The sequence below is a fragment of the Phoca vitulina genome, unplaced genomic scaffold, assembly GCF_004348235.1.
Source record: "Phoca vitulina isolate PV1807 unplaced genomic scaffold, GSC_HSeal_1.0 scaffold23, whole genome shotgun sequence".
Taxonomy (NCBI): Eukaryota; Metazoa; Chordata; class Mammalia; order Carnivora; family Phocidae; genus Phoca; species Phoca vitulina.
The window spans coordinates 21641247-21668555 of NW_022589726.1; the positions used below are offsets into that span (position 1 = coordinate 21641247).

A 27309-nucleotide genomic window follows, 5' to 3' on the forward strand; every position below is an offset into this window, starting at 1 on the left:
TTGCTGGAGGAAGTAAAGGAAGTGAGGTTCACCTTGGGCAGAGATCAAAGTTTCCTGAGGTCTGTCTGCCTACCTTCCACCTCCAAGTCTAACTACTGCCAATTCTAACTACTGAGCATTTACTGAGCACCTGAGAGGAAGCAGGCCCTGAGCTGGGCTCCAGGAAAGAGTAAGGCCTGCCTGCAATGGGGTGAAGATGAACACTCACCAATAATGATAGTAGTGAGCAGCGAGTGGTAAGTATTATAAGGAGGCAAACAAGGGAGATTGTATGGATTTTGTGAGATCAGGAAGGGCTCCCTGAAGGAGGTGGCATCTGAGATAGGATTTGGGGAAAGGAGTTCCAAGTAGAGGACAGAGCAAAAATAGTCGTATGGATTGGGGGAAGCCGAGTATGTGTTGGAAATTACCAAACAGTCTCGTTAGACTGGAGTTGAGGGTACATTCTCAGGAGTGAAAACTGAGGACAGGCTGGGGTGAGCCTGGCCCCCTCGGGAGTGTGTGCCTTGGACCTCTGGGCTTGAGAAGAGAACAGACTTGAGGCCAGGAGGAAGACCGAGGAAGGCCAGGGCAGTGGTGAGAGCATCTGCCTAGATTTTGCTACAGCCCAGGGCCTCCAGGCTCTCAGGCTGGGAGAAGAGGTGAGCCGTATGGGTAGTGGAGGGGCCGGTCCTGTGGAGGGAGACCCCATCATACAGCCAAAGACTCTGTGAGGTGGAACACGCAGGAGGTCAGTTTCTAAGAGTTCACCCACACTACTACCATTATCGGAAAAATAGGGTAGTGTTGTGTTTAGAGCATGGACTCTGGGGCCTGGCAGCATGGGTTTAGATCTTGCCTCTACCTCACACTAGCTGTGTGACCTTGGGCAAATTACTCAATCTCTCTGTTGCTTAGTGTCCTTAGTTATAAGATGGGGTTATGAATAGTGCTTTTTTCCTAGGCTTGTTGGGAGGATTAAATGATTCAATATGAAAAGCACTTAGAACAATGCCTGGTACATGTAATAAAGGATATACAAGTGTTAAGCTCTGATTATTATTTCTCTCTAGAGCTATTTCATTAGTATTGGGGGCATAAGAACAGGAGGCTGGGAGAAAGAAGTAGAGGTTGGGGAAGAAGAACAACAGGCAGCTGAGGCCAGGTCAAGAAGAGAAGGGAGCCCCGGGGTGGAGACACAGTCCCTTGAATGGGTGGAGGATGTACAGGGAGGATTTGGGCAGTTAGGGTGCCAGGCAACACACCCTGCTTCCCCAGGACTTCCTTCATCTTTGCCTAAGGGTGGAGTCAGCACTGGCTGCTAAAGATCTGGGGAGAAAGGGACAGAGAGAAGGGGAGGGGTGACTGCAGGTCTGGGGGCCAGCCCTTGATGAGCCATATCTCAGACTGGCCCTGCATGGCACTGTGGGTGGGAGGCTGGAGGCTCCCTGCTGCGAAAATGACTTCTAAATCTGGCTGTGTCTGCCAGCTGGCCAGCCTCGAGACGGAGGCCACAACCACCCCCAACCCTGGGACAGCCTCCTGGGTCAGGTGTAGGGAGAGCAGACGCAGGAGGGCGTGGTCAGGATGGGGTAGCATCTCTCAGGTTACCACAGGCCGCTACCCTCCCAACAGCCCGGTTCTTCCGAGGGAAGCCCTTCTCTGTCCCAAATGGGGCCGGGTTAATATGGCTTCAGAGGGCCTAAGGGCCCCCTCTCCTTTCGGACTCTCATGAGAGCCCTGGGACTTCCCTAGATCAGCCACAAATGGGCAACAGAGAACCAGGCCGTAATTCTGGGACTTTAGGGGATTCGGGGTGAGGAGTGTGTATATGGGGTGTGAGGAGGAGAGGACCAGGAGAGATGGCTAGACATGAATACGCAGGGAGTGGGCAAAGTGTGTCTGTAGAGAAGGGTGAGCATTCCCTCAGTTACTCATCTGGTCACTCCTTCATTAAATTTGTATGCCAGGCTCCAGGGACACACAAGAGACTCAGACAGGGCTCCTATTTTCAGGGAGCTTCCAATCCAGGGTGTGTGTGAGACAGGGGAAGGGATATGGGAGAGGAAACCCACAAAATCATTACAGTGCAGGCTGTGCAACATAATATATGTTAATGAAAGCATTCCTGAGGATCTAGGCAAGCATGTAAGAAGGAGCAGTTCCCCAACTGTGAGTTACTTCTGGGGAGTAGGAGGTGAGTCACTGAGGGTGCATTTGTCGTGAAGGAAGGCTCAGTCTGGATATTGTCCCCTTGCCTGTATGCCTTGCTTGGCAAGGAGTGGGCTTCCTCCCTTGAAGCCCCTGACACTACATAGCTTTTGATGAGTCCTTTTAAAGAAGAATTGCTTCACCCATCCGTCTATCCATCCATGCATGCCTCCATCCTTTTGTTCATCCATGCATGCATTCGCCCGTCTATATATCCCATCTATCCATTTATCCATCCATCTACCAACCCCTCTGTCATCCATCCATCCATTCATTTATCCATCCATTCGTTCATCCACTTATTCATCCATCCATCCATCTCTTTCTTCTCTTAATGATGACATATGATGTGCCTAGCTCAGTGCCGCAAGGAATGCCAAGATGAACAAAACACAGAGCCCATGTCCTCAGGAAGGTAGAAGCCTAGTAAGAGGATAAGTAACTTTCGCAGATAACCTTCCACGGGACAGCCAGCATGTGCTGTTAACCAAAGCCCTGCCAAGAAGCTGCTTCAGGAGGCAAGGCCATTTTGCCAAGGGAAATTAGAAGAGCTTAATGGAGGGAGGGACATTCCAGATGGGTTTCAATAGGGGGAGATGGGGAAGATGTGCATTCCAGGGTGTGGGCAAAGGTAGAGAGGTGGGAAAGCACAAAGCCTTCACAGGGAACAGAGGCCCTGGGGAATGCAGAGGTGCGGGAGCCTAGAATGATGTGTGTGAGCCAAATCATGAAGGTCTCTGGAAAGCAAGGATAAAAGTTGGAGCTTTAGTGAAAGGAATTGAGGAAGAGGGGAGGGGCAGAAAGTTTTTGAGCTGCTAATGTCCCCATTGCCTCCTCAACACCTATATCATTGTTTTCTCTACTGGCTGATTATGACCTTTGTTGGTCTTGTTAGGCTGTGCAATCCCCTGCTGGACCATGAGCTCCTCAAGGGAGCGCCTTTGGTTTAGCTCTGTATCCCCTACAAGCTTGGCCTGGAGCAGGCGCTCGGCAAATGCTAGCAGAAGGTGGGAACAAATGGTAAAACTGCGTAACAGGAACACTGGTACAGCAACGCAGCCTCAGACACACAGGAGGAGAGGGGGCTGCGGCCTGGTGTTCCCACCCCCCAGCGTAGGGAAGAACCCCGCTTTCTTTGCCGGAGTCTCTTCAGGAGCTCCTCCAAGAGGCACCACAAGGTGGCGCTGTTCCAACTGTAGCGCCGCATTCTGCCGAGGTCCTTAAAATGTTTGCAGTTGGAGGAGTGCCCATCCAAGAACTGTCCCTGGATGGTCTAGACACTTCCTTCCAGCAAGTGCTGAGACAGAATAAAAAGGCTAAGTGCAGCTATGGAAAAGAAGAGCCAACACACCCCCAGCTCCAATGTAGGAACTAGCCTCATCTATCCATCCATTGGCCGGACAGTACCTACTATGATGTGTCAGGTACAGTGTTAGGCTCTTGGAACAACAACAGTGACCAAGACATAGTCCCTGTCCTCAAAGAGCTCAGTTAGAGTCCTAATCAAAAACCAAATCTTCTTTTGCCTGCTTTCTCTCTCTTTTACACACACATACACACACAGATGCACACACACACCTGTTCCCAAGGCCAATTCCCTTGCCCTGGGAAGCCATCTCCACGTGAAGTCTACTCTCTGGCACTGCCCACCCCCTCCAAATCCACGTTTCTCCCTAAGGTTGCTGCATGGCCACACAGATGTTCCTTCCTGGTGTGACTCCTCTTGCCTTATCCGAGCTCCCTGACCAGCCCTTTCCTAGTCTCTCTCCCAACCTCCCCCATCATACCCACAGCCATGCCGCCAGCTCTGGAGGCTCTAGGGACCTCCTGAGAGTATGCCTGGTATGGATTAGGGCCTCCCAATATTCTACAACTCTGGAGGCTACAGGAACATGAAGGTGGATCCACAGAAAGGCCCTATGAGACCCTGGTGTCACCAGCCCAGAGATGAGGAGTTGAAGAGTCCAGAAAACCAAAATCTCAGAAGCATGCCCCTCTAGGGCCTGGGGGCTCTGCCAGCCAAACCTGTCCCCAGACAGGCTGCCTTCCTTTTCTCATCTACTTTGGGGCGACCAGGCTTCTCCCTAGCTCCAATTCCATAATGGTGGCTGTGGGAGACACTGGTTGGGAGGTGAAGCATTGTGGGACATTGTCCACTTTCCCAACATGCTCTAGGGCCCAACTTAGCCCTTGGCGGGTTTGGGAGAAGAGAGGAGGGAGGGTTGGTGCTGAGAGTGGGAGCCGGGCCCATCGAGGTCCCGGGAGTGAATGCGGCATTGTTGGCCAGGCCAGAGTCACAGATAATTACCTCAATTAGTGACAATGGGAGAGTAATAAATACAGGCTTAGTGTCTCCTACCCCACCAGGGCTCCGAAGATTAATCCAGGCTGACGGGCGGGCCCTGAAAGGCGTGATGGACAATTCATTAAACTCCCCAAATGCCGCACAACCTGGGCGTGAAGGCTGAGTTAGCCCCCTGGGGGCTGCGCCTTTGTCCTGATTGTGTGTCTCCGCCGCAGCCGAGCCGGGCAGCCCCCAGAGAGCGGGGAGGTGAGTGGGGCTCCCCCAGCCCGGCCAGGCGGCGGGAGGATTAGGCCTCGGTCCGGCCCTGGTTGCCCTGGCACACCAGCCCGGCCGGGCTGGAATGTCCGTGGGGGGGAGCAGGCCGAGCGGAGGGGCGGGGCCGACAAGGTGGGGTAAGGGGGGCACACAAAACCAGGGGCAGGAGGAGTTAATTAGACGCCAGCCGAGGAGGGCGAGGGGCCACAATAGGGCCGAGGGGCCGCCAGGGATGGCCCCTTCACTTCCGAGGATTAATAGGGAGGAGGGAAAGGGGAGGGGTTCAGCCTTGGGGGAGGAGAGCTGGAAGCTTCCCAGGGTGGCACTGCCCCCTTTTGCCCAGCTTGGCACCTACTTGGCAAGTGGCTGGGAAGCAGGAGGCTCTGGCAGCCTGGGCAGGTGCCCCCCGGGATCCCACAGAGTGGCTCTTTCTTCCTGGCATGGTGCCCGCGTTGGGAGATGACTGGGCAGGGAGGAGAAAAAGGACCCGTCATTTATCGGGGGACTAGTGGGAGCAGAAATGTTTGAGGGCCCTGGTTCTCAACATCCCCCACCTCCGCCAACCTGCTCTGAGGCAGAACCAGGAGCCTGGAGCTTTACCCTTCCTGGTGAGCCTGCCAGGTTCAAGCCCAGAAGTCCATAGGGAGGGCCGGCGCTGATGTGAGCACATGGGAGGGAGTCAGGCCCGCTGTGAGTGCACACACGTACGCGTGCAGACACTTGTGTGCGTAGGTGTGCTTAGGCACGCGGCCTGGGGCTCAGCAGGCCCCAGCAAATGCCTGTTGAACGGACTTCGGCTTTGCTGAGAGTAAGCGAGTGTGAGAAAGAGAAGTGGTGCTGAGCTGCACTGTGACCCAGGCTGGCGTTGGGCCCTCTCCTTCTGAGGTCCCCGCCGAGGCCGGCCGGGGAGGGATGGAACCCCACCTCTGAGCAGATGAGCCGATGTCCAGGAGACATGAAGTGGTAGTGGTTCCTTCCCTTTGAAAAGGGCAAAAAAAAAAAAAAAAAAAAAAAAGTGCAGTAGCCTCTTGGAAGCCCCACTTCCTCCTGGGCCCCAGGAGCAGGGCAGCCCTGGCCCCTCCCTAGGAGCCACCGCACCCTATCCCCTCCCGGGGAATGACAAGGGAGCGAGTTGGCGGCAGTTCCCCGGGCATATTTATAACCTGCTGCTCGCTCACCAGCGTCTGCTTTTAGCCCAGACGGGGGAGGGGGCAGGGGGGTGGTCTGTCTCATGCTGGGCGCCCCGGCTGGGTGTGGAAAGAGTGAGTAAGGGTGAGTGGTGGGCAGCTCTGTATGGATATTCCTGCTCACACCACAGCCAAACAGCTTATTTTCTCATTTTGTTATTTTTCTCCCTCTGGCCTGGAGAGGAGGACTGAGCCAGCCTGAGGTGGGGGGGGGGGTGCCTAGACCCTGGGGTATTTGCAGCCCCACTGACAGGGTTTTTCCAGGGTGCGTGTGGCAGGCTGTGTGTGGTGCCGGCTCGCGGCCCCCCTGGGGACTGTGCAGGTCTGCCCTCTCGGTCCTCTCAGCTTTTCCGCTCCCCCCAGGATATTTCAGGACTAGTGCCTCCCTCGCTCGCTGAGGCCACCCGTGTGTCCGGGGTCCCTGACAGCCTCAGGTGCCCCTGGCTGTGTGGCACCTGGCACCTGAAGCTCAGAGGTGGGTGGAAGGATAACCTGGGCGGATGGGGCAGAGCTGGGGCATCGGGTCCATTCCTGCCAGCACTGTCCTATGGCGACCTCTCTAGGCCCAGCCCTCTGTGACGATGGCCCAGGTGATCAGAACATCAAAAGAATTAGCTTCGGGGCGCCCGGGTGGCTCAGTGAGTTAAGCGTCTGCCTTTGGCTCAGGTCAGGATCCCAGGGTCCTGGGATGGAGCCGGTGTTGGGCTCCCTGCTCAGCAGGAAGCCTGCTTCTCTCTCTCCCTTTACCCCTCCTCCCTGCTCATGCTCTCTCTCTTAAATAAATAAATAAATAAATAAATAAATAAATAAATAAACTTTAAAAAAAATTAGCTTCTATGTAATGCTTTGTAGATCCTATCTCCGTTTGCTTGTCCCCCCCTTTTTTCTTAGTGCATGGCCCCTCAAGGGCCCAGCCTTATTCTGCACTTCCTTACCCACTGTGAAGTCCCAGCCCCTGGAAGTGAAGGGCCTCCATGCAGCGGGCTTGAGTATGGGAGTCTGTGCTTAAACCTCATGGGTGTGCAGACGGCTTTACACTTCACTGAGCCTTCACTTCGCTCCCCTACTACTCTGAGAGTCTGTGTTGATGTGCTTGATTCCCTGGCCGCACCGTAAGCCCCTCCAAGTGGGCACTGGCTCATACAGCCCTGCACCCCAGCGTCTGGCATATGCCTGGTGCAGAAGACGTGTCCGCAAATGTTCAAATGACCCGAGTTTTCATAAACGTGATCTCAGCTGAACCTCCTCACTTTCCGGAAGGAGAAGATTCGGTACGGACAACCATCCCTGTTTAATAGACAAGGTAACTGAGGTTGAGAAAACAACAGATTTGGTAAAAGTCTAATTAGGACCAGAACAGGATTCATTGCTCCCCTTTACCCTTCCTCCAGCTCCTATGTGTCAGTTCGACTCAGAGGCCCCAGCTTCTGGGCCTGAAAACTGATACCAGTTCCAGCTCTTGGATTTAGGAGTTAGGTGAGAGTGGTCGGGGACAACGGCCAACCCCTCAGCTCCCAGCCGCTGCTTCTCCCCAACTCTGGGCATTGTCCAGCAGGGGCCGAGCCCCCTCTCCTGCCTCTGGCAGCCCGTTAACTTCTTGCTTTGGTAGCTGGCGATCTAATAATTCATTGGATTATAGACTGGATATTCTCTGCAGGGGGTTCTTTCCTGGAAACCCAAGGCTTATGAGGTGTCTTCTACTCTGGATCAATATGTTTTCTATTCCTCCCCCTCCACTGCCCATCAGAGCTGAGCTGGTGCTGGCTTGGCAGATGGAGAGAAAGGGAAAGGGATGTCCGTTGCAGGGTTGAGCAGCTCCTGGCTCCACTCCCCTACCCCCACACATACCCCAAAGGCCAACAGGGGTCAGAGTTCACATATCCAGGGAGAGGTGGGAGGCAGCAACAACAGCAAAAGAGTCCTGGGGAGAGTGGGAAATTCTCCAGTCGTCTGGGATCAGTTGTTGCCCTTGGGGGGTGGGGTGCTTCATAGCTCCCTCTGCCCTTTAGGTCCTCCCCTGGGGGAAAGTGTTAGGATTAGGGATAGGCATTAGAGTTTAGGAAGGGGTTAGTGTTTGTCTGAAGTTAGGGTTAAGGCTAAGGTTAGACCTAGACCTAGGGATGGGGAGAGGATTAGGGTTAGAGATAGGTTTAGGGTGCGGGCAGGATTAGTACTCCTGCCCACTCAGATGAATGTGCGCATTGGAAGTACCTGTGTTATTAGTAACAGTCCTCTTTCAGGCTCTTTATGGGAATGGCTAACTTAATGGTTGGGTTATGGACCATACTTGGGTTTCCTTTTGGTTACATCAGTTTAAGTCCTAGCCTCTGTTTGGTTTCCGGGCCTCCAGCTCCCTTCTGCTCCCCAACCATCATCCCTGAGATTTTGGGTCCAGGACTAGAACCCATCATGTTACCTAGATCCTCCCGAGCCCAAGTTTGGGAGCTGGAGTCCTAATAAGGTGTTTCCTTGTCTTGGGGAGGGAAGTGCCTTCCCCACCGCCCCGTGCCCTGACCACAGGTGAAGCAAATAGGCTTCAGGGACCAAAAGCTCTACAGCAACACCTTTTCTGCTTGGATTTCTCTTTCTTCTTTGGTTTCTTCTCACAACACGGTCATGGCTATCACTCAGTTGTGGCTATTTTCACAACTCCAGATGGGAAAGGCAGGCTCAGAGCTTGTCTGTCTGTTTGTTTAATCCCCATTTAGCAAGGGAAGAAACTGAGGCAGTTTGGACTTGCCCGATATCACACAGCCAGTTGGTGTTCGAATAGGAAGAAGAATCCTGCAGGGTCTCTTGGCTCCTGACTAGGTTCTTTTGGAGACCTGGATCCCCAGTGGCCTCATTAAGGTCATCCAAGGGTCAAAACCTTAGGGTCCTCTTGCAGGGCCAGGACACCAGTCCCCCAACAACATATCCTATTTGTTTAAGAGAAGTAAGCAATGGTGTGTTCTGGATTCAAGGAAAAGCCACCAAGTCATTGATAAAAATAGAGATTTTATTCTGCAGAGGAAGATACTACATTGGTGGGGGCGAGGAGCCACTAATAGCCACAATGGAAGGAAATACTGATTCCGGTAGGCAACAGCATCTTTGAGAAATTGGAGAGGAGAAGAGGGAGCAAAAAAGGCTGGAGAGCAAAAGGAGAGAAGGGAGAGGGGTTGGGGTGGGGTGGGGTGGAAGTGGTCTCTGCAAGCCAGGCTGGAACCCAGCACAATAAATAGTTTTATTTACAACAACCAAACTCGTGGCTTTGTATCCACGATTCAGTGCAAATTATTTACACACTGATGAGGAGGCAGGACAGGAAGGGGTAGGAGGTGCCCGAGGGAGGCATGGCTCACAGCTGTTCAGTGGCTCCATGACAGAGGCTGGGGGAATGGGGGTATTTCGGCTGGGTCCCCCAACCTCATTTTCCACATCACCACAGCTGCCCTTTCACCCTGGCACCTCCTGGTTCGGCTGGAGGTGGGGAGGAGAAAGGTCCCGATGCCCAGGTGTGTGTTCAGGGTCTGCGCCCTTGGCAGAAGAATGGGAAGGGCACGAGCGGACCTGGAGAAAAACTGAGGGATAAAGGCGAGGGAGAGAGGCAAGGAGGTCACCGGCGCGGTGGAGGAGGCCGAGCCACACGGTCAGCAGCTGACCCCCACGGGGGAGGGAACGAATCCTTCTCTCACCTCGGGGCCAAGCAGGGGGCAGTGCAACAAGGGGTCTCCCGGGACAGGGAGGGAGGTAGGTCCGGGGCAGGTCCGTCAGGATGGCAAGAGGGTTCGTGCCGGCCCAGGCAAGTGGTTTCAGGAGTCCGCAGGCAGGAGGAGGTGGGAGAAATGATGGCGTGCGCAGGAATCCCGCCGAGTGTGGCTGGAGGGGCCGGGTGGGGGCGTGTGCGGCACTGTTTGGAGGCGCGCGAGAGGAGCGCGCTCCCGGGCGCGAGTGCGCGCGGGCTTTCACAGACACTCGTGCAGTACGCGCGTGTGCGTGCAGTTGCGGCAGCTGACGTGGCAGCACCAGTGGAAGGTGCAGTTGCAGCGCTCGGTGACGCGCTGTGTGCGCGTGCGGTGGCCGCGGCCACAGCAGAGCAGCTCGCAGCCGTCCAGCGCGGGCGACGAGCTGTTGCAGGCGCGCCCCGCCGTGCCGGCTGTCCCCAGGCGTCCGCTGTACGTGCAGAAATTGGGCGATTTCTCAAAGTAGACCAGGTCGTGGGGGGAGGGCGGCTTGTGCGCGGGGTCTTCGGGCTCCAGGCGCAGCAGTTCTGCCCGCGAGGCGCGGTTGCTGCCGCGGTTGCCGTAGAGGACGCGCGAGGCGCCGTCGAATCGGTCGCGCAGCACGTCGCCCACGGCGCGCAGCGTGGGCAGCCGCATCCAGCACGTGCGCACCGTGCACGAGCCCGACATCCCGTGGCACTTGCATTCCTGGCGCATCTCGGAGAACACGGTCTGGGAGGAAGCGGGGGGAAGGGAAGAAAGGGTGTCCCAGGGTGGTCACAGCCAGAGCCACCATCCCAGATACCGCCTCCTCCCGGACCCTGCCAGGACCTCCGCGAAGGCGGAAGGGAGGAAGGGGAAGGGAGGCGCGAAATGTCGCGCAGAGATCTGGACACCGGGCCCAACTCTCCTCCACGCCGGACAGTGGCCCGGGCCTCCAAGCCTCGTTTCTTTTCAGTGATTACAACGGAGGGGCTGTAGGCAATACATTCCACGGGTTGCCTGACTCCTAACCTCTCCAGTTCTCCCTGCCCTCCGCCACTCTCTTCCATTCTCTGCCTTCCCTTCCAAACCCCCAGCACCCTCTGGACGTCCTCTCCTGGTTCCCTGCCCCGACGCCTGGCCTTATCACCGTCTGTTACTGCCCAGATTCGAGGTCAGCCCCTGCTCGGGGCCTCGGAGATCCCTGCCACTCCGCTTGCAGGCAGAGCCCCTGAAGCGCGCTCACCGTGCGGCCCGCCTCGTTGTTGTGGAGGTTCATGAGGAAGCGCAGGTCCCGCCCCTTCTCCCCGGAGTCCACAAACTCCCTGCCGAAGAGGCGGCCGAAGTCGATGTTGTCGCTGCAGCCCCCCCAGTGCCAATCGGGGCCCCCAGGCCCCCGCCGCCTGTAGTCGCACGTGCAGGACTCGATGGAGCCCTCTGAGCAGGAGCGTGCCACTGAATGCGTAACCCCGGCGGAGGTGATGGCGAAGATAAATGCCGTTTCTCGACAGCCTGTGAGGGAAGGGAGCGGGGATGAGCGAGGAGGTAACGCGGGGGTGCGGCCAGCCTCCTCTGTGGAGGGTTCGGGACCCTTGAGTCCGGTGCCCCGACTGCGCCCTTGGAGTCCTGGGAGCCAGGCGGCCGGCCGGCTGTGCTGGGAAGCTGGTCTCCTAGAGAAAGCACGTGCGTGGGCACGCAACCCTGTCCACGCTCGTAATCACGCGCTCCCGAGACTCAGGGCGCACTTGGCTCCTCAGTGGAAGTGGGGCAGCTCCAGAGAGATAAACCGAAAAGACGGGAGCGGAAGAACTCTACACTGTCAAAATCTCCCCGCAGCCCAAACTTTCGGCCCGTGTCGGCGATGGGAGCCTTGCTGGGCTTGGAGGCGAGACACTCTCGCAGAGATCCGCTTCCCGGGCGCCTTTGAGAGGGGCCGGGAAAGCGGTGGCCAGCCGGCGTCCACGACTTAGGACTCGCTTTTGCCCGGGCAGTGGCGCAGAAAAGCTAAGCTCCGCGCCCAAGGTGCACGGCTTGAAAACGCCTGGTAGAACGAGTCTGGCCCAGAGCTGGCGCTGGGCGTGAAGCTCTTGGCGGGTTGATCGTGTAACCCTGCGGGCGCCGGGGACATTTTCCCTGCCTTCGCCCGCCCCTGCCCTGCGGGTGACCCTGCGTTCCCCTGGTCCCGGAAGCGTCGCTTTCCTGGGTACCCACCTCGGTTGACGATCTTGCCGAAGAGGTGGGGCCCCGAAGCCGTGGGACAGTTCCAGCGGCGGTTGCGGAACTGCCACTTGCACTCTCGCACCGCGCTCTGCAGCCCCCCGCTCACGCTGTGCAGGATCCCCGGGTTCTGGCGGATCAACCTCCGCTGTTTGCGGCTCAGCAGCTGAAGACTGGGCTCGAGCACCAGTTGTAGACTCTTGGAGTCGGTCAGCAGGTTCGTGGAGGAGGCTACGTTCACGATGCCCCTGGTGAGATGCATGATAGGAGCTCAAGCTCTGGAATGGGGACCTGCACCCTAAGCAAAAAGGTCGTGTCTACCCCGCCCTCTTCCTGGGGCTATTTGCCTGAGAGAGCCGCAGGAGATCAGTAATGAGGTAAAGACTCCGTGCTCCCTGGCTCAGTAGTTTGAAAGGAATGGGCGTCCAGAGTTTTGTGCAGGGCCACTCGGGGCCCTGGGTCTGGGGACTGGACAGGGGAGGCATGGGAAACCTGAAGACCAGATGTCCACCTTGGCTCTGAGAGGCTGCTTCCGGGCAGCCTGAGCGAGGAAATCCTGGCCTGGAGTCCATGCCCACCCAAGGCGTGAAATGCATAGGAGTCCCACCCTCTTCTTGCCTCCTTTCTGAGCGCAGGCCTGGCCCTTCGCTTGCCGAGGCAGAGAAACCTGTGGTGTGGCTACCACCGTGAGGCTGGGTTTGGGGCTCACGGGCGAAGGGCGGTGCTAGATGGGAGTGGGCTCCCTGCCTGGAGTATCGTGGGCCGCCGCGGGCGGACCATTCACCCCACCTCATCAGAACTAGATTCTCTGGAGCAGCTGCGCTCCAGAGCGCCCCTCGGTGTCTCGCAGCAAGTCAGTGCGGTGGAGGGAGCCTGTCTGCGGACGGATCCCAGAGCGTGGGAGCTGGCTGGGGCTGGCCCTGGCTCTGCGCCCCGGGACCAGTGGCGACCCCGCACCAGCTCACTTACCACCATCGGCCACTGCTGTTGGCGGCCAGGGCTGCGGGCAGGGCGGCCAGCGCCAGCAAGAGCGTAGCAGAAACCCAGCCGGGCAGCAGCGCCCAGTGCCCCATGGCCTGCCCGGCCTCGCCTGCTCTGTGCTGAAGTTGGGGCGGCTTTGGCTGCTGCCCGCGACGGTGGGACGGGACGCGGCGGTGGAGGCAGTGGCGAGAGTTCGCAGTCTGGCTCTAACAGCCCTGGGGGCGGGCGGCGGGCAGCATGGCTCGCGGTCCCAGCTGGTGGGCTGAGGCAGCCACGGCGGGCGGCACCGCCTCTTATAGTTGCGGCGCTGGCTGAAGTGACGATAGGAGGCTGCCCCGCCGGGCCGCACTGTGGCACCAGGGCGCACCGGTCAGGGGCGCAGACAATGGGCAGCGAGCGGGGCCGTGGCTCCCGCCCGTCTGAGGCGAGAGCTGACGGGCTGGCCGTCGGGGCTCACCCCCGCCCCCTGCCCGGTGGCTCCCGCCTCCGGGCCTGCACTGGCCGCCGACCCCTCCCCTTGGGACGCCCTCCCACGCGCGCCCGCCTCACTCCTCCTCGCGTCCGGAGCCCGTCGGGGACCAGCGTCCGCCAGGGGGCGCGGCGATAGTGTGCCAAGGGGAGAGCCGGCCAGGAGCCCCGCCGCCTCGACACCACCGGCCGTGGGGCTGTCCCCTCGACGTCAGCCCGGGCCTCCGCTGGCGTCCCCTCTCTCCCCACTCCTGAGTAGAGGAAGGCAAGGAAAGCTGTCGTTCTGGGCGGCGACTCCGGGGAGACGCCTCCTTCCCAGGAACACCCCCCCCCCCCCGGCGGCGGGACAGGGAAGGATAAGCGGGAGGGTGGGGGGGCGGGTGGGATCGTGAAATCCCGGGGGTGGGGGTGGGGGGTTGGGGGTGAGTTCACCAAACAGAGCCTGTCTGTGGAGAGAAACCAACCAGGGACAGCGGCAGTTTGTGTTTGTGGGCTGGAAGGCGTGCACAAGTGACTGTGTGTGTGTGTGTGTGTGTGTGTGTGCGCGCGCGCGCGCGCGCGCGCACGTGTGTGTATAAGCGGGACAATGCAAATGCGAATGCATATGCGAATGTGTGAGTGTGTCCTGAGGGTGTACACCCATGTGTGTCCTCATGTAGGGAAACTCCGTGTTTGGAGGAGGGATGTTAGGAACCTTTCCAAAGAATCTTGGAATTTAGCTCAGGTCAGAAGGGATCAATCGAGTCATCTTGTCACAGCCACCACCTGGGACAGTGCATCATCTATGTGTGGGGAAGGAGGTGGTAGCTACCGTCGGGAAAGACCCAGATGATTGACTGAGGGATGGAGTGTCTGGAACTGTGTGTGGAGGTGGGTGGATGGGTGGATGAGTATGTGTGTGGGGGGAGATTAAATATGCATATATGTGTCACACTCGCCGTGATACCTTGTGTCATCCTATGGTGCGTCACCCGGTGGCATGTGTGAACCTGTGCACGTCACTAGGGGAGGGGCCTGAGCCGGCAACCTAGGCAGCATCAAGATGGACAAGGCCTGGAGTGGCTGAGTCTCTGAGGATTAGGCTCAGGAAGGGCAGTGGAGTAGATGACAGGCGTGTGTATGGGTGCAGGAGGGAGGGCTGGGAAGAGAAGAGCTGCTTGCTGAACTGACCCCCGAATAGAGAACTTGTGCCTCCACGCGTCTGCTTCTATTTGGATTTCTCTGTCTAGTTTCTGTCTTCCTCCAAAACTCTGGCTCTTTCTACTCTTACCACATCGAGATACCCAAATGCTTGCAAGCATCTCCTCCATTGTACACTTTTCTGTTTTCTCCCAGGGACTCCAACTCAGCTTCAAGGCTACCCTTGGCCTCTTATTGAGGATGTAGCTGCTGTTCCCTCTATGGGGCATAGGGAGCACTGCCAGCCTGCTTGTCATGCCCTCCCAGCACACACAGATGGCCCCTGGAAGGAGGGAAGATCTCCTCCTTCAAGTCTCTCCTCTCTCTCACTTCACAGAGGAAAAAGGAGATTAAGAAGTTGTCCAAGGTCCACACAGCTAATAAATGGGGGCACTTGGCTGGCTCAACCAGTGGAGCATGTGACTCTTGATTTTGGGATTCTAAGTCGGAGCCCCACGTTGGGTGTAGACATTACTTAAAAGTAAAATCTTTAGAAAATGAATAAATGGGGGGGCACTTGGGTGGCTCAGTCGGTTAAGCATCGGACTCTTGGTTTCGGCTCAGGTCATGATCTCAGGGTCCTGAGATGGAGCCCTCTGTCGGCTCCATGTGCAGTGGGGAGTCTGCTTCTCCTTCTCTCCTTCTCCCTCTCCCTCTGCCTCTCTCCCTGAGCGCGCGCTCTCTCTCTAAAATAAATAATCTTTTTTTAAAAAATGAATAAACGATAGAGCCAGATTAAAACTCAGATCGTTTTGACTCAAAGCCCATGTTCTTTCCACCTTACAAGCTGTTTGAGTGTGTAGCAATGGGCCCATCTCAAAACTGACAGATAAATAAAAATGATCTTTAGGATCTTTCTGTCTCCCTTTTGGATCTTCTCTTTTTCATCTCCCCCGCCTTCAGGGTACTTTCTAACTGAGTATGTACCCAGGTCTGATCTTGAAGAGTTCCAAGTCTCAGAAATAACCAGGTATCCCCTTCAAGGCGGGGAAATCACTCTAAGGAGTACATGTCTGATGAGTTTAAGTAATCTTCCTGGAGCACTTCCATTTTAAGTGAGATGCTGATTAACCCAAATGAAGCCTGAGGGTGGTTATTTTTGAGGGCAACATCCTTCCCAGGCCTATTGCCCCATCCACTGTACCTGGTCCCTCCAAGGCTTTGACCCTGAGGGACAAGGTGTACTGGCCCAGCATCCTCCCCAGGTCCAAAAGCCAGTAATCTCTCCAGAGGGCACCCAGTAGAGATGGCTCAAGTAAATAGACAATTATGGGCAGCTTGTCTGGGTCATGTCTTTTGGCCTATGGATGGATAAAACCCCATGGAGGCTGGAGATGCACTGGAAGACAGGAAGCCCTGTCTGTGGCCATTGGTGACAAGCAGAGGTGGAAAGAAAGAAAAGAAGGAGCGAGTATCCTCTGTTCCACCATTCCACCCACCAGGAGTAGTGGGGAAGAGCGGGAGGGGAGGTCTCTAATTCTGGGTCACACTGTGCGTGCCCTGGCCCAAATTTCTATTTAGATCAAATCATCACTCTGGGGGCGCCTGGGTGGCTCAGTCTGTTGGGTGACTGCCTTTGGCTCGGGTCATGGTCTCAGGGTCCTGGGATGGAGTCCCAGATTGGGCTCCGTGCTCAGCAGGGAGTCTGCTTGTGGCTCTGCTCCTCCCCCCACTTGTTCTCTCTCTCTCTCTCCCTGTCTGTCTCTCTGTCAAATAAATAAATAAAATCTTTAAAAAAAATCATCACTCTGTCTGTTGTCCTCTGTTTCTTTCCTGCATCTTCAGTTTACTTCTCTACCGGATCATACCCATCCATATGCAAAATGCTGTAATATTTCCCATCTAAAACCGCCAAAGCTTCATTTGACTCCACATTACCTCCCAAGATTGCCCCGTTTCTCTGCTCTCTTTTACAGCAAAGCTCAAAAGGATTGTTTTAATCACTAGCACCAATTTCTTTTCTTTATTCTCTCTTTCCATCCTGATCACATCTTTGAACCTGCTACATCTCCTTATCAAAATCATCCATGACCTCTTGGTTGCCCTACGGTTAATTCTTGGTTCTCATCCTAATTAACCTCCAAGGAACGCTTTCTCCTTCTTGAAATACTTCCTCACTTGGGTTCTAGAACACCATTCCTACCTCACTAGCTGCTCACCTTCTCAGGCTTCTTATCAGGTTCCACCCTGTGTACCAATTTCTAAGCTTCAGAGTGTGCCCCAATTCAAACTGGACTTTCTTCTCAGTCTACACTCACTCTCTTGGTGAACCATCCAGTCTCATGTTCCCTAATTTATACCTCTGGCCCTGAACTCTGCACTTGCACATCTAACACTTGAATAAGCTTCTCAAAATGTACCTGTTCAAAACTCGAACGCATGATTCTTCCCCCTCCTAACCTGCTCTTTCTTTGGTCGCCCCATCTCCGGAAGTGGCACCTCCATCCTTTCAGTTGCTCACGACAAGAGTCTTAGGGTTGTCCTTGATCCATCTGTTCTCTTGTACTCCGTGTCAAGTCATTCAAACAAATCCTGTCCTCTGTCTTTAAAATATTTGCAGACTCGGACCCATTCTTACCCCACCGCTGCTACATCATTGGTCAGAGCCACCACCTCCTCTCTCTTGGATTACTGCACTAGCCTCCTGGTAGCTCCCCCACTCCTACCTTTGCCCCCCACAGTCTCTTCTCCACCCAGCAGCCAGAGCCATGCTTTCTAAAACCGAAGGCAGATCATTTCATTCCTCTGCTCAGAATTTTCCAAGGATTCCCCATCTCACTCAAATAAAAGGTGAAATCTTTACAGTGGCCTACATGGCCCTATATGATCTGACCCTGCTCCTTCCTCATCCTCGTCCTCTAACTTCACTGTCTACCACCCTCTCCCCTGTGGGTTCCTCCCTTTGGTCACACTGGCCTACTTGCTGATTCCCTGAACATACCAAGCAAGTTCTTGTCTCGGGATCCTTGCACCTGCTTTTCTGTGTTCTGGAATGTCCTTCCTCAGATATCTCCATGGGCTTGTTCCCTCACTTTCTTTTTCATCGCCCTCTATAAAATGGAATCCTGCTACCTATCTCCTTTACCTTGCTATATTTTTCTATCACCTTTGACCACGGATAACTTTAAAGGCTTGAAGTAGAAAATCAGTAGCAAACCACCTCTCTGGAATAGGAATAGGAGAGAGATGGCGGAGGGGGAAGGGGCCTTCCCTTGTTGTTGGGGTGTGGGGAGGAGGCAGGGGACCAGGGCTGAGAGTTTGTGGGCAGAGGAGCCTACCTTCCTTCGAAGCACCAGCAGGCGGCACTGCCTCCTCGTGCTGGGAAGCAATCAGCCTCTGGTAGAGAAGGGGGCAAAGTTGTCTACGGTAATCCCACAGATTTGTTGGGGCTAACTGCTCAAGTGTTGGGGGTTTCCCCGGGAGGCCAATGCAGCCGGGCTGCAGACCCTTTGGTGCCTCCGGGTGGTGGCCTACGGTGCTGCAGCAGAAGGCGTGAGAGGCGGAGGGTGGGCAGCGCAGCTGAGCTCACCGCCGAGGGCGCATCCATCCCTCCTGGGCCTATAATTTGGGTTCCCCGAGCTTGGCCGCCCCTATCAGTGGCTCAGCAATAGATGAGTCACCCGGGACCCCGGGCCAAGGCAAACATGAGGGGAGGAGGAGGAGGAGGTTCCCGAGGCTTTGCTCTGCTTTAGCCACCGCCTCAGTTGCTCGATCCCCCAATCTCCCGGGGGGCCCCCACTCTTTTCTTTGACCCCCGCCCTCCAGGGCCCCAGTGATCTTCCCAGATTGTTCTTGCTACACCCTCCATCCCCATGATGGGAAGGCAGCCCTCCAGTCTTCTCATCGAGGGGAAGGGGGACCAGCTTGCTCCCACTCTCTCCCCAAAGTAATGACAGCCCCTCACTTTCCCCCTCCTGTCATGGCCCCAACCCCTGTCAAGGTCTCTCTGGTTCCCGCCCCTCCCCTTTCCTGGAGCTGGCCGCGTGCTTGGGGTATTAGGCAATGGGTGTGTACCCACAGCCCTCTCCAGACCCCGCCTGCTCCACCACCCTCCAGCCGCCTGCGGGTCAGTGCTCAGGCCAGCCGGTCGGGCCAAGGGCACTGGGGGCCAGTTCAGGCCACCCAGTCTGCCTGCCTGTGGCCTCCTGTCCCAGAGCTGGGCTTCTGCATGGAGAGGGAACAGGAGTGTGGGTCCTTGGATTTGGGATAGACCAGCGTGGGAAGCCTTGGAGTCACTGAGAAGTTGGGGTCTATGGTGATAGTTCTGACCTTGGCCCTTCCTTGGCACCTGACTGTTCTACAGCCTGACAAGGGTAGAATCAGAAGTAACGATTGGAAACCTGAGGGAGGTCCAGAGACCCATGGAGAAATACAAATGCCCATGGGAGAAGAGAGGCATAGGAAACCTCATCCCCTTCCTCCAGGGACCTGGGTGGAGTCCCAGGCTGACATGCAGGAAGGACAAGGATGCTGGCCAGGGTCACTGAATCCAGGTGTAAGGATGAAAGCTACTGAGATATGGCTTACAGATTCCAGTGGCCTCAAAAGCCACACGTGGTTTGGGTCTTGGTGTCTAAACAGGAAGGAGAAGCAGGAGTTCTAGGGCTATTTCTCTTCCTCCCCTGCCCCCAGAGGTGAGAAAGCAAAGAAAAGCAACCCTCTCTGGTCAGAGCTGTCCAGTGTCAGGAACCATGACACTTTTACCTCCCCAGCCTGCTCCAGACCTGGCACATAAAGGTGGTTAGTAAATAATATGCCAGCCGATGAAAAGTCACTGATCGCTCTCAGACTGCTCTGCCCCCCAGACAGCAGCGCCCCCTGCAGCCCAGGGCAGGCCCTGCAGCGGCACAGACTGGAGCCTGACTGCCCAGAAGAGCTGCAGGGCCACCACCAAGGAAGAGATGACTGTGGCTGTGGGTTTCGGGCCCCGTGGCTCTGCTTCCCCAGGGGGCCTGTCTCTGAGTCAACGTGCCAGCCTCGGGCGCGCGGGGCCAGTCGTGCCTTGGGCTGCGGTCTGGCGGGGTGGGGGGGGGGCGGCTGGGAAGCCTGGGGCCCCTCTCTGGCAAAAATAGCCCGCAGTGGTTAGAGCTGGGAGGGTGAGTCAGGCAGGAGCGCAGTGGCGCCTAACCCCTTCACTGCCACTGGAGCTCCGTACGGTGGTTTGCTCTGGTCTGTGCACCCCAAGATTCAGGTTCTTTCCCTGGCTAGCTAGGTCTGAAAGCCTGGAGCAAGAATATGGGCCACTCGAAGTGCAGACCCGGGATCCCGGGATGGGCAGCAGAACTCTGTGGCCAAGGATGCCTATAAGCCAAGGGAAGCATAGGAGAAGGCTGGAGATCTTTGGGGCTACCCGAGCCTCTGCTAGGACCAAGCTCTGAGGCCAAGTCTGACCCCTCCCAAGGGGCAGGCGCAGAGCTCAGAGGTGGGTGGAAGCCAAGCTACCCAGAAGGGAGCTTTTCCTGCTGGCTCTGAGTGCCCTGCGGCGCGCTCTCGCTGAGGGCTCTACACAACATTGTCCAGGGAGGGAAGTTGAATCTCAGCTCCGTGTTCGTCTTGTCAAAGGCACTCTCCAGCCACCCAGCTCTCGGTGGGGAAACTGAGGCAAAGAGCAATGACCACGTGGGACCAGGGTCCTGTCTCCCTCGTCTGGGTCACGGCACCCTCCTTGCAGACTTGGCTACCCAGAGCAGGTGAGGGGCACTCTGGTCACCACCCCCTTCAGTGGGGCCAAGCGTGAACCCAGGCGTCGGGGGAGAGGGTGTGTGTGTAGGCTGGGAGGAGGGGGAGCGCCTGCGCTCCCCGGGTCAAGGCGGGGGGTGTGAGGAGTGGGGTGGGGATGCCCGGGGCTCGGGGAGGGGCCGCAGCTCTGTCAGCCGCAGCAGAGCCGCTTGTGAGCTCGGCGCGAGTAGAGTAGAGCCGGAGCCCCCAGTTCTTTGCTAGACCACTCGCTAGCTTTCTCGATCACTCCCTCCCTTCCTCCCTCCCTTCCTCCCGGCGGCTGCGGCGGCGCTGGGGAAGCAGCGAAGAGGAGTGGCCCTGCCCTGGAAGAATGCGGCTCTGCCGAGGGGGCAGAACCCGACGCAGTCTCCCCACGGTTTGAGAAGCCCGAGCCCAGGCGACCCAATCCTGCCGGTGGCGACCCTGCACCAGAGCAGCTGGAGGTAATCGGAGCCGGGAAAGCAGGGAGAGCAGGGACGCGCACACGGGGCCGAGAGAGGCACACGGGTAGTCAGACAGACAGACACGCATCCGCCCACTGGGGCACGGAGACAGAGAGAGAGCCAGGGATATTGGCAGAGATAAAGACAGCAAATAAAGGAATATTCCCAGATCAGAAGGGCAATGAACGCGAGAGCAAAAGGTTGGGGAATGAGCCTGGGACCCGAGGGGACCAGACGGGCATTGCAGATGAGGGGAACACTAGTTAGGAAAGGTGGCAGAGGAGGAAGAGGACTCAGCCTGTGCCACCGTCCTCTTCAGGCGGGAACCAGGTCCCCTCCCTGTCTGGTGCACCTGGAGCCTCCCCTCTCTCCCAACTGCGGAAAAAGTGGTAGAGCCGGGTTGGGGGCCCATTCCTCCAGGTCTCTCACGGAGGCTGCCTGCCCTCGACGGCACCTGAAGGTGACCCTCCCCCACACCCCGGCGTCTGTAGGTGGTGCAGAACCCTCTTCCAATCCCGCCCCCCAGCCCTGAAAGCCAGGCTCTGGTGGGTGAGGGAAGCCAGTCGTGGGGCCCTCGAAGAGGGAGCGGGGGGCAAGATGGTGGAGTGGTGTTTGTGAGTCAGTATGTCTGAGTTTGCACGTGAGTGTGTCTGTGTGCCAGGCGTTGTGTCTGTCTGGGTCCAGCTCCAGGGGCTCTTGCATAAGCCCCTGCTGCGGTGCCCAGACTCTTCCTCCAGGGTCCAGGGACAGGGGTGATTCTTATTGTTTTGCTTGGGGAGGGATGACAAGGGTCACTGGGGTGGCACTGGTGAGTTAGGAATCCTCGGTTGCTGGGGGCGGGGGCAGCCCACCCTATTCCGAAGCCCCCAAGTCTCCCTGTCCCGCAGGCCCTGATCGATCTGCCCACCGGGGCCTTAGGGCCCGGGCTTCGACATGCGGGAGGAGCCCCGGCCGCGGCCTCCGCCCTCGGGCTTCGCGGGTCTCCTGTTCCTGGCCTTGTGCAGTCGGTGAGCAGCTCCCCCCTGTCACCCAGCCCACGAGAGAAAGCCCTAGGCTGAAAGCGCCGACCCAGGACGGGAGGAGTCGGAGGGGGCGCGAGGCCTGGACCACAGACCCCGCAACGCCTTCTGCGTTCCCAGGGCCCTCAGCAATGAGATTCTGGGCCTGAAGCTGCCCGGCGAGCCGCCGCTGACCGCCAACACTGTGTGCTTGACGCTGTCGGGTCTGAGCAAGCGGCAGCTGGGCCTCTGCCTGCGCAGCCCCGACGTGACGGCATCCGCGCTTCAGGGCCTGCACATCGCGGTCCACGAGTGTCAGCACCAGCTGCGCGACCAGCGCTGGAACTGCTCGGCGCTCGAGGGCGGCGGCCGTCTGCCGCACCACAGCGCCATCCTCAAGCGCGGTGAGCCGGGCTGGGCGGGTCTGCGCCGCTGGGGCTGGGGCTGGGGGGCAGGCCGAGGCGAGCGGAGGCGGGAAGGGACCGGTTCGCGACTCCGGGAGGGGCCTCTCTCCGGGAATTCCCCCCCCACCCCCGGGAGCCACAGAGCTGCGCCTGGCCACCCGTCTGGGCCCCTGCGCCTCACTTCCACCTGCGTGCTGCCGGCAAAGCAGCTGAGTCTTGCTATCCTACCCTAGGGCCCCCCTTGCCTGCCTCCACCAGGCTCCATCTGAGTTGCACCTGCGAGCAAGAGATGCCCCCAGCCCTGGAAGCTTCAAACGCCCCCCCATTACCTCCCCCAATATCCTCCCCCCCTCCCCGGACAAGCCCAGGCTGGTGTCCCCAGAGCCTCAGCGGGGGTGGGGTGACGCCCCCAACCGTTTAAGGGTTAAACCTACTCCCCTAATTGCTGGGGTTCCCAGGAGCAGAGGCTGGGAACAAAGACCCTGATGGCTTTGAAGCTGGGGAGCAGCCCCTTCCTCTGTGCTGTGGGGGCCCCAGGTGGCTCTCACCTGAGCAGGTGAGGAACGGCTGGAGGGGCGAAGAACAGGTCACTGCTGGTCTGGTCTGGGAGGTATGGTCTGGAAGTCATCGTTGCCTCTTGCCAGGCCATGCCCGTGTTTCCTCCCTGGAGGAGTAAAGATCCATTCTGGGCTCAGCTCGAGGGTGGGGGCAGTACTTCAGGGACTACGGGGTTAATAGGCAGCTGCCATCTGCGGGGGAATTCCCAAGACGTGTGCAAACAGCTTCACCCCGGAGGGTTGAGGTTGGGGGGATTGGGAGGCTGGGCCAGAAGCCCTGCATCCTGGGGTGGGAGAGGCTTCGCCCCTAAAGAGGCGCTGTCTCTCATCCTCTCAGGGCTCAAGAGAGCCCCTACCTAAAAGGAAGTGAGGGACCCCCTCCTTCTCTATAGGGCCGGGTGTAGGGAAAGGCGTTGATACCCAAATGAGAGGCATGGGAAAGGCTTGTCATCTTGAGCCTCTGTGACCCCAAAAACATAACAAAGAAGCCAACATTTTAAGAGGGCCTCAGGGAAAATCACCCCCCACCCCTCTCCCCCTCCCAGCATTTTATAGAGTAATAGCAGGTTAGGATAAACATAAAGGGCAGTCTTAAAGGGCAAATATAAAACTAGAAACTGGAAAGGGGAAGGATAGCTCCACAGCTCCAGTGCTTTGGGGGTGTTGGGGTGGTGGAGGAAGGTTGGTTAAAGGGCCCTAAAGAAAAAAAAAAAAAAGAACACAAAAGTCTCTGCTTCCACCCCACCACCCAAGCTCCCTGCTGGGCTGGGGAATTTTTAAAGCTTTCAGATGTAGAACTCAGTGATCACTTCTTCAAAGACCTCGGGGACTCCCTCTCAGTCACCTGCCAACCCCAGGGGTCTTGCCCTCCAGCTAGCTCTTTCATCTGCACCCGAAAATCCCAGACTTACAGAACGAGGATGGGCCTCAGAGATCATCTCAGTCCAGCCCCTCCCTTAATAAATGAGGAAACTGAGGCTTCGTGCTTCCGTTCCCTTCCTTCTCCGTGACTTTCTCCCAAATTACGCAGCTGGTAAATGACAGGGTCAGGATTCAGTTAGGAATTCCTGGAATTGAAGGGTGGCTGCTTATTTCCTCCCACCTCCCTACTCCAGCTGCCTGTCAACCTTATCCCCCGTCACACCCTTTTTATCCCCAGGTTTCCGTGAGAGTGCTTTTTCCTTCTCCATGCTGGCGGCAGGGGTCATGCACGCGGTCGCCACGGCCTGCAGCCTGGGCAGGCTAGTGAGCTGCAGCTGCGGCTGGAAGGGCAGCGGTGAGCAGGATCGGCTGAGGGCCAAGCTGCTGCAGCTGCAGGCTCTGTCCCGGGGCAAGAGTTTCCCCCACTCCCTGCCCAGCCCTGGCCCCGGCTCAGGCCCCAGCCCTGGCCCCCAGGACACATGGGAATGGGGTGGCTGTAACCATGACATGGACTTTGGAGAGAAGTTCTCTCGGGATTTCTTGGATTCCAGGGAAGCTCCCCGGGACATCCAGGCGAGAATGCGAATCCACAACAACAGGGTGGGGCGACAGGTATGTGTGTGCAACTTGTCCCGGGTCTCCTTAGCTTTTGAGGCCTGGCTGGAGTTGGAGAGGCACAGCAGAGTAAAGAGGATGAGATGTGGTGGGGGATATCCGCTCACCATCTGGATGACCTCAAGCGAGTCACTTACCCTGCGTTTTGCATCTGTAAAAAGAGTCTAACAATACCTACCTTAAGATGTCATTAAGAGTGAGCTGGCAAATAGGGCACTGGGCAGAGTGCCTAGTCCTTGGCAGGTGCTCATTACATGGTAGCTAGTATGACAGCTGCCTTCCTACAGAAGCGGTGCTCATTTTAGTGCTCACTCTGCAAAGAGCACTGGACTGCGAGTCGGGACAACTGGAGTTGAGTTCTGTTAGCAGCTAGTTATCGAAGCTGAGGCTCTCTTACCAGCTAGTGATTAAAGATGGGCAGATCACTCTGCTCTGGCCTCAGTCCTCCAACCAGAAGATGAGGGAGTTGAGCTATTAGCCAGCCCTGCAGTGCCCTTTCTCTTCTGATATTCCATGGTCATTCTTGCCTCTATGTCTCCCTCCCCGTGCTCTCTGTTCCCTCCCCTCTGCTGCGCCCCTGTGCTGCCCCCCCCCCCCCCCCATGCTCTAGGTGGTAACTGAAAACCTGAAGCGGAAATGCAAGTGCCACGGCACATCGGGTAGCTGCCAGTTCAAGACGTGCTGGAGGGCGGCCCCAGACTTCCGGGCAGTGGGGGCAGCGTTGAGGGAGCGGCTGGGCCGGGCCATCTTCATTGACACCCACAACCGGAACTCTGGAGCCTTCCAACCCCGCCTGCGTCCCCGTCGCCTCTCGGGAGAGCTGGTTTACTTTGAGAAGTCCCCCGACTTCTGTGAGCGAGACCCTGCGGTGGGCTCCCCCGGCACTCGGGGCCGGGCCTGCAACAAGACCAGCCGTCTGCTGGACGGCTGCGGTAGCCTGTGCTGCGGCCGTGGGCACAACGTGCTCCGGCAGACGCGAGTGGAGCGCTGTCACTGCCGCTTCCACTGGTGCTGCTACGTGCTGTGTGACGAGTGTAAGGTCACCGAGTGGGTCAATGTGTGTAAGTGAGGGGCGGCTTCACCTGGCCCGCGAGGCCGGCGGGGCCGGTGGGGCCGGTGGGGGGCGGGCGCGCCTCCTCGGCCCTTTGCTCTCATTTCCGTCCAGGGGCAGTCTTGGCTCCTGGCAGCGGCTTTGGGGGCGTGGGGGGTCAGGCTGAGTCTGCGATGTGCAGCCTTTTCCCCCGCCATAGGGGGGCCTGGGAGGGAAAGCTGTCACCCCCTCTTCTGCTCTTGAAACACCTGAAATGAACTAAGGTGACATGCACTGTATTGTCTCCCTGTCCCCGGCCCTGGGGTCCCTTTAGCTCTGGTTCATACACCTTCTGGCTGGGGTGTCCCTGTAGTTTGACTACTCCTCTCCTTTGAGGGATAGCCCCAGGCATTGTGTGGAGCCCTAAGACCTGTATCCAGGGAGACCACTCGTTCCTATCTGCTGTTCCCTAACTCCTCTACAGCAGCCTGGGCTCCTTCTTGTGGGGGAATAGGAGACAGTGGTAGAGAGGTTTTTCTTGGGGAAAGGAAGGGGGCTCTCCCTAGAGTCTTCAGAGAGTTGTTTGTCTAGGCCCTTAGGGAAACTGTCCCCCCCCATTCAGATGTTAAAGGAAACCCTCCAAAGGAAGAGTTTTACCTAAGACTCTCTGAGCCTCTTATTTGTTGTTAGCAGGAGGGATGGGAATGAATAATTTATTGTACTGAGACTTGTTCTTGGTTTCTGTTTGTAACTAAAATAAATTAAACTACTGGACCAGTGGATGCAGGTGGTTATATTTCTGCCCACACTTGGGATCCCAGTCCATCACTTCTTTCCCAGGTAAATTCTACCCTCATACACCCAATGACTTTATTTATGTGTATCCTGCCTGGTTCCACAAAGGATTTGAAATGGTCCTCACTGATTTAGTTGGCAACTTTCAGTGTGAAAAACCAGGGGGTACTTCTAGGTAGAGGGGGGCTAGATATCCAAACATAGGCCCAATTTACTTTTTTTTTCCTTAAGATTTTATTTATTTGACAGAGACACAGCGAGAGGGGGAACACAAGCAGGGGGAGTGGGAGAGGGAGAGGCAGGCTTCCCGCCGAGCAGAGCCCGATGTAGGGCTTGATCCCAGGGTCCTGGGACCATGACCTGAGTTGAAGGCAGACACTTAACGACTGAGCCACCCAGGCACCTCTACCATAAAAATTTACTTTTTATGTGCTTCAACTCCAGACTTCACCTTGATCCTTGTCCTAGAACAAGGGTTGGCATTTTTCCCCCCCCCCGCAGAGGGCTTGATAGCAAGTATACAGTTGACCCTTGAACAACATCAGGGGTTTGGGGGTGCCCCTTCCCACACAGTCAAACATCTGTGCATAACTTTTGATTCCCCCAAAACTTAATTACTTATAACCTACTGTTGACTGGAAGCCTTACCAATAATAGAAACAGTCGATTAACAGATTAACACATACTTTGTATGCTACGTGTTTTATATACTGTGTTCTTGCAATAAAATAGAGAAAAGAAAATGTTATTAAGAAAATCATAAGGAAGGGGCGCCTGGGTGGCTCAGTCGTAGGGCGTCTGCCTTCGGCTCAGGTCATGATCCCAGGGTCCTGGGATCGAGGCCCGCATCGGGCTCTCTGCTTGGCAGAAGCCTGCTTCTCCCTCTCCCACTCCCCCTGCTTGTGTTCCCTCTCTCGCTGTGTCTCTCTCTGTCAAATAAATAAATAAAATCTTAAAAAAAAAAGAAAATCATAAGGAAGATAAAATACATTTACAGTAGGGTACGGTAGGTATTCACTAAAAAAAAAAAAAAAATCTGTGTATTAAGTGAACCCGCACAGTTCAAACCTGTGTCGTTCAAGGGTCAGCTGTATTAGGCTTGTGGGCTTTGTCGCAACTACTCAACTCTGCTATAATTACTCAACTCTGTTGTTGTGAATCAAAAGTAGCCATAGACCACACGTAAACAAATGGGTATGGCTGTGTCCAATAAGGCTTAATTCACAAAAATGGGACTGCAGATGAGATTAGGCTCTCTGGCTGTACTTGGTTAACCCCTGCCCTACACCATGGTTACCTCTGTTCCAGAGATTTCAAGTCCTGAACGTATCTCAACATTAAGTTTGGGCCCAAAAGTGCA

The 27309-nt window shown here is 56.7% G+C and overlaps 2 protein-coding genes across 2 annotated transcripts; one reads left to right on the forward strand and one right to left on the reverse strand.

The window, feature by feature from the left end:
• Window positions 1-9884: 9884 nt before the first annotated feature.
• WNT1 (Wnt family member 1) lies at window positions 9885-12913 on the reverse strand. Its single transcript, XM_032420752.1, has 4 exons — window positions 12810-12913; window positions 11835-12088; window positions 10870-11135; window positions 9885-10373 (listed from the first exon to the last, which is right to left on the reverse strand). The coding sequence occupies exons 1-4, from the start codon at window positions 12911-12913 to the stop codon at window positions 9885-9887; spliced, it is 1113 nt and encodes a 370-aa protein (XP_032276643.1).
• A 7111-nt stretch (window positions 12914-20024) lies between these two features.
• On the forward strand, window positions 20025-25342 carry WNT10B (Wnt family member 10B). Its single transcript, XM_032420751.1, has 6 exons — window positions 20025-20158; window positions 20490-20629; window positions 21517-21636; window positions 21769-22031; window positions 23748-24121; window positions 24735-25342. Exons 3-6 carry the CDS (start codon window positions 21563-21565, stop codon window positions 25191-25193), a joined length of 1170 nt encoding a protein of 389 aa, XP_032276642.1. The 5' UTR covers window positions 20025-20158; window positions 20490-20629; window positions 21517-21562; the 3' UTR covers window positions 25194-25342.
• Window positions 25343-27309: the final 1967 nt, after the last annotated feature.

Excerpts from the sequence above, each read along its gene's own strand:
- WNT1 (XM_032420752.1), bottom strand. The coding sequence starts at position 12,913 with ATGGGGCACTGGGCGCTGCTGCCCGGCTGGGTTTCTGCTACGCTCTTG. Across the intron at positions 11,136-11,834 it reads CGGCAAGATCGTCAACCGAG|GCTGTCGAGAAACGGCATTT; the intron begins GTGGGTACCCAG and ends CTTCCCTCACAG. Across the intron at positions 10,374-10,869 it reads ACAACGAGGCGGGCCGCACG|ACCGTGTTCTCCGAGATGCG; the intron begins GTGAGCGCGCTT and ends GCTTCCTCCCAG.
- WNT10B (XM_032420751.1), top strand. The coding sequence starts at position 21,563 with ATGCGGGAGGAGCCCCGGCCGCGGCCTCCGCCCTCGGGCTTCGCGGGT. Across the intron at positions 22,032-23,747 it reads CAGCGCCATCCTCAAGCGCG|GTTTCCGTGAGAGTGCTTTT; the intron begins GTGAGCCGGGCT and ends TTTTATCCCCAG. Across the intron at positions 24,122-24,734 it reads ACAACAGGGTGGGGCGACAG|GTGGTAACTGAAAACCTGAA; the intron begins GTATGTGTGTGC and ends CCCATGCTCTAG.